Below are 6000 nucleotides of genomic sequence, written 5' to 3'. Positions count from 1 at the left end.
CAGACGAGGAGCAGCACTCTCACACAGTTTGGATGGGTATGCAGATCGGTCTTAGCCTAAGATCTGTCGGAAATGCCTCAACTCGTCTCTAGACGCTTCCGTTGCCTAGTTACGAGAACCACCTTCAGCTCCCCCTCCCCCTCAGTCTTCAAGACCACTCCCCCTTCTCCCTCCCGCCTCTCCGGCGGGGGCGGGGAGCTGGGCCGCTTTAGCCACTCAGAGCCCTCTGCGGCGGGCCGTCGAGTGATGATTGGAGAAGTGCATGGGCGGTGCTTGGGGAGGGCTTTCCCAACGTCAGCACGTTGACGCGGGGGTTTTCTCTGGTCGGCCCAACAAACCCTTCCCGGGTCTGTGAAACTGCGACTTTGGCCTCGCTGTGCCTGCGCGAGGAGCGCAATATTCCGCTCGCTGGTCGGCGCGGTTATTGGCCTTGGTTCTCGGACTGACCGCCCTTACCTCCCTCCCGGCCTCTCCTCCGGGCCCATCCTCGTCAGGGGCGTGTCGCAGCGACGGCGGCCCCCCAGACTCGGCCCAGGACAACTAGCGGCCCATCTTCGCTCCGGGCTCGGATGGGAGGTGGCGGGAGGAGCGGCCTGGGATGTTCAGTCTGATGGCCAACTGCTGCAGCTGGTTCAAGCGGTGGCGGGAGCCCGTCAGGTAGGCTGGAAACGGTTGGCCGGGTGTCTTCCTAGGGGAGGGGGACAGCTGCGCCCCAAGGGTAGGACGGGGCGCCGCCTGTCCTCTCTGCGCCTGGACGAGTCTCCCAGGCCGCAGGGGATGCTTTCCCTCCCAGTTTGATATATCCCCTCAGGGAGCGATAGGAGAACGTAGACTTAATGTTTAGTTGCAATTAAGTTCTCATCCGTAATGCTTATTATTGTTATAATTTAAATGGGTCCTAATTTCTTAAAAAGTTGTGGATTTTGTGTGTGTGTGTGTGTGTGTGTGGAAAAATTGTGTATATTTTTCCTCTGAAACTTTTGTAATGGGAATTTTTTTTTTAATAGGGAAGAATGGAATATAGTTTTCATAACATCCACAAACCCCTTCCCAACACACACATTTTGTTTGAGAACTTGGACCTGAAATCTGGCTCCACTACTTAATAATTATATGACTTAACCACTTTTGGCCCCATCCTCCTCATATTGAATGAGAATGATAGTATTTATGCTTTAGGAGTTTTGTATTAAATGAGAATAACTGATGGAAAGTGTTCTTAACTGTAGTGTAGCTTCAATTTTTATATGAGATTAAGCACTTTAGTTGAAAGAGTCCACTTCTTGATGTTTCATTTTGAATGCTAGATGTATTAATATTTAGAGCCTGTTACTTGTTATTCATTCATTTGCTGAGAAAATACCATGTGCCAGGCACTATGCTAGGAAGAAGTCAGTGAAAATGATGCTTTTAAAATTGAGCTGCTGAACCAATAAAGAAGCCTTAAGTTCGTTGGTCTTTATAAATAATGTAGATTTTTTATAATTCTACTTTAGAATTAGGCCAAGGGTAAATTATAGCAAAAGTTTTGGGTTTTTCAATCATTAGCATTTCAAATAAGTATTTGCCATAAGGGTGAACTATCCTTTAAAGAATGGCTCTGAAAAGTTACACTTATAAGGAAAACTATATGCCTATATTTGGAAATTTGCTTTAAATGAAACTTTTGAATTCTTCTCCCATCATTAACTCTTAAATGGATGTGAATCTTTTAGATATAAGTGATGTGATCAACTTTTAAGAGTCAAAGATGTGTTTGGGTGTGTAGACTCTGATTTAATTTGTTTTAATCATGTTCTGGTCTGATTGCCCAGTCTCTACTAAGATGGGAGGGTTATTCATAATAGATGGCCCTTTATGTTTTTCTCTATGTCTGGTTTTTAAAAAATATATTTTTTATATTTTAAAAAATATATTTTTATTTTTGTAAGAGAGCACAGTAGTAGCATGTGTCCTTTTAACTAAAAACACTCAAAAACTTTGCGCTCCAAAGGGATTTTCAATTTAATTTATCATTCTTTGTGTTTGCTTCTCCCAGTAGCTATAGTATAATAGTCTCTGGGGTGATTAAAGAAAAGACAGAGTTCAGAGAACAGAGGATGTATTGATTTCCAAGTAGAACAGATAACTGGGTTTGATTAATACAGCAGAATTGAAATTTAACCCTATAACTCAGTTTATTTTCTTCTTTAATAAGTAGTAGCATCAAGATCTGAGCTGTCCAATAGGGTAGTGACTAGTTGCATGTGGCTGTTGAGCATTTGAAATGTGGCTAGTCAGAATTGAGATGCTGTAAGGGTATAATACAAAGTGGATTTTGAAGATTTAATATGCAGAAGGGAAAAAGGTAAATTATCAGTCTTTTCTTCAGTTTGATTACATGTTGAAATGATAACTTTTGCATATACTGGATTAAATAAAATATAATATGTACTTTATTTTCACCTTTTATTTTCATTTTTTAAAAGGCAATTACTAGAAAATTTAAACTGGAAAATTTTAACTTATATGTGTGGCTTGCAGTGTATTTTTATTGGACCTCACTGATCTAGATCATGGCATAATATGAAGGACATGGGTAAAATCTCTCAATGTTGGATAGAGCTAACTGTCAAAGGACTTAAAAACAAATTGGGTTACACCTATCTTTTAAGTACCTTTGTTCAATGCCTGGTTCATAATAGTGGCTGAATAATATTTGCATAATATTTTATGTAGTTTGATTACTCTTTAGCAAATCCTTAAGTAAATATTAAGGAAGTAGTCCATTTACTGGAATAAATAAGAGGTGAGGAAGCTGATTTAAAAAAATATATCAAATTTTGTGCGCTTAGGTATTTGTTCTGTATTTTTTAAGTTTTAGGCTGTGCTGTTCCTTATTGAGATTCCTCTTCATGTTTTTATACATATATATGCATATATATTTTTTGGCTGTATTGGGTTTTTGTTGTGCGCGGGCTTTCTCTAGTTGCGGCGAGCAGGGGCTACTCTTCTTTGCAGTGTGTGGGCTTCTCATTGCTGTGGCTTCTCTTGTTGCGGAGCACATGCTCTAGGCACGCGGGCTGCAGTAGTTGCAGCACGTGGGCCCAGTAGTTGCAGCACGCGGGCCCTAGGGCGCGTGGGCTTCATTAGTTGTGACTCACGGGCTCTAGAGCACAGGCTCAGTAGTTGTGGTGCATGGGCTTACTTGCTCCGTGACATGTGGGATCTTCCCTGACCAGGGATTGAACCCATGTCCCCTGCACTGGCAGGTGGATTCTTAACCACTGCGCCACCAGGGAAGTCCCCCACGTTTATATTTTATGAAGATATGTTTGTAAGTGTGAGAAGTGAGTGTGTGTAAGAGAGAAGATGATCATTATTAATACACTATGTTCTGAGATTACTTTGCTGACTTAACTACTGTATACTGCACCCTTTGGATTTACCCACCTGTTCTCACTTAGATCCTCTCCCAACGAGCATATTATTCTAGAGACTGGGATCAGGGATTAGATGGCATGTTCAGAACGTGTGATAGGGACAAGGCAGGAGTCAGAGGTCAAGAGTTAAAAGTACCAGTCTAGGTCAGGAGTCAGACCAGGATGCTAGGGAATTCAGGAACACTGTATCTGCTATTGTTAACCACCAGACAGAACCTAACGTAGGCTCTGCAGCTATGTAAAATTAACCTTGAATAGACTAAAAGCTATACTCACAGATAAGTGGCTTGCTCCTGTAGAAGCAGTGCACTGTAGTGTTTTTTTTTTTAACTTTTTATTTTGAGATCATAATACAGTGATCAAAGCTAAGGGATTAACTTTGGTACTGTACTATTAACTAAATTATAGATTTTATTCTGAGTTCACTCGTTTTAACATCTAATGCTTTTTTTCTCCCTGTCCAGGATCTAATCAAGGATTCCACATTGCTTTGTTGTGTCTCTGTTCTCTCTCAATCTATAATAGTTCTGTAGTTTTTCCTTGTCTTTCATAACCTTGAGACTTTGAAGAGTACCTGTCAATTGTTTTGTAGAATACCCCTTACAAAGATGTTGCTGCATAAATGGGTAAAGGAAATACCATGGAGGTGAAATGTCCTTTTCAGTACATCATATCAAGGGGTACATGATTTTTTTTTTTTTTTTTTTTTGTGGTATGCGGGCCTCTCACTGTTGGGGCCTCTCCCGTTGCGGAGCACAGGCTCCGGACGCGCAGGCTCACCGGCCATGGCTCTCGGGCCCAGCCGCTCTGCGGCATGTGGGATCCTCCCAGACCGGGACACGAACCCATGTCCCCTGCATCGGCAGGCGGAACCTCAACCACCTGCGCCACCAGGGAAGCCCCGGGTACATGATTTTGATATTTCTTATTACTGCTGCTGTTAACCTTGGTCACTTGGTTATTGTGGTGTCTGCCAGATTTCTCAATATAGTGTTTTGAGTCAAACAGATTTGCATCTGAATCTTAGGAGTTTTGGCACTTTCCCCCCAGTCAAGTGTGGATAATTTTTGTTTTACAACATTTTGAGAAAGAAAATGTATGCCAGTACTTGATGCTTTGCACACAGTAGTTACTCAGTAAATAATACCCCTGATCTTAGGAGATAAGTGCTGATTAGTAGGTTACCTTCTTCAATTCATTTTATACTTATCAGTATAGATAACCTTCCTTTGCTCTCTTTCTGTTAGTGGAAGAAGGGTTCCTTTTTCTTTCCAAGTCTAATTCTTACACCTGTGCACTTAATTCCATTTCTTCCCATTTCCTGGGAACTTTAGGGGTTCAGTATTCAGTCAGAGATCACAGAAAGAACTTCTGGGATACAAGAATAAACCTACACTTTTATCCAAAAATTTATTGTCCAATTTTATCATCAAAAATACAAAATCTCTCTCTCTTCTGTCTTCAGAGCTTCGCTTCTGTTCTTCCTTTAGTACGTAAACATGCTCAAGCCTCTCTTACCTAAAAAATCAACCAAATTAAATGTTTCTTAATGCTGCTGTAACAAATTGCTATCAACTTAGTGACTTAAACAAGTTTATTATCCTACAGTTCTGAGATCAGAAGTCTAAAATGGGTCAGCAGGATTGCTTGCATACTTTCTGGAGGGTCTAGGGGAGAATCTGTTTTTCTTGCCTTTTCCAGCAAAGAAAGAGACTGCCTGCATTCTTCGCTTGTGACCCCCTTCCTCCATCTTCAAAGCCAACATCATAACGTCTTATCATAATGTCTTCTCTCGTCTGTGCTCTCCTGCTTCCTTTTTATAAGGAAGGACTCTTGTAATTACATCGGGCCCACCTGGATATTCCAAGATAAGCTCCCCATCCAAGATCCTTTAGCTTTATCACATCTACAAAGTTCCTTTTGCCACGTAAGAAAACATAGTCACGGGCTTGGGAATTAGGATGTGGACATCTTTGGGAGGTTGTTATTCTGTGTCTACCATCCTAAACAACCCTGTCCCTGCAGCCATTACCCTTCCTCCTTCCCTTTACTCCACACTTAACAATTGGCAATGTATGAGTGGTACCTTCTCAGCTTCCTCCCCTCTCAAGCATTCCTTAACTTCCTGCAGTAGAAGGCTTTCACCCAGACCCTTCAGTTTTTCTTGCTACACCAGATGCTGCCTGGTTATTAAATCCAATGGATGCTTTTCAATCTTTTGGCATCAGTTGACACTTAAGGTCACTCTCTTCTTGGAATTCTCTTATTTCTTTTTCCTGAACTAAAAATTTTTTCACCTTTCCGCCTCTTTCCTTTTCTATCTCTTTTTGCCACTTAGCCTTTCTTCATCTGACTCCCAAGTTTGCTTCAGGTTCTGTCTTCAACTCTCTTTTCTTCTTCTACATATTCTCCCATTATGGTCAGTCGCACCATATAGAGAGACTTCAGCTACCACCTCAACATTGACTCTCAAGTCCATATTTCCAACACAAAGACTCATCCACCACTTAAGACTTACATATCCAGTTACCACAGAATCTTCAATCCGAACACATCCAAAACTGAATTTACATCTTCT

At 41.4% G+C, this 6000-nt stretch overlaps 1 protein-coding gene across 3 annotated transcripts in view; it reads left to right on the top strand.

Moving 5' to 3' along the window:
* The first annotated feature begins 317 nt into the window (after positions 1–317).
* ARL13B (ARF like GTPase 13B) overlaps positions 318–6000 on the top strand; it is a 76160-nt gene continuing 70477 nt past the window's right edge. Inside the window, exon 1 of one of the 3 annotated variants that reach the window (XM_079923171.1) lies at positions 318–657. Coding sequence is in view for 1 of the 3 variants with exons in the window: in XM_079923169.1 (XP_079779295.1) it covers positions 599–657 (59 nt within the window). In the remaining 2 variants the exon portion in view is untranslated. The remainder of the gene's footprint in view (positions 658–6000) is intronic. The other 2 variants (XM_079923169.1, XM_079923170.1) reach the window with 2 other exon arrangements.

This window comes from Stenella coeruleoalba (genome assembly GCF_951394435.1).
Source record: "Stenella coeruleoalba genome assembly, chromosome: 5".
In the NCBI taxonomy this organism is placed as follows: Eukaryota; Metazoa; Chordata; class Mammalia; order Artiodactyla; family Delphinidae; genus Stenella; species Stenella coeruleoalba.
Note: the sequence above shows the minus strand (reverse complement) of the source record. Positions and strands in the feature narration are given on the sequence as shown.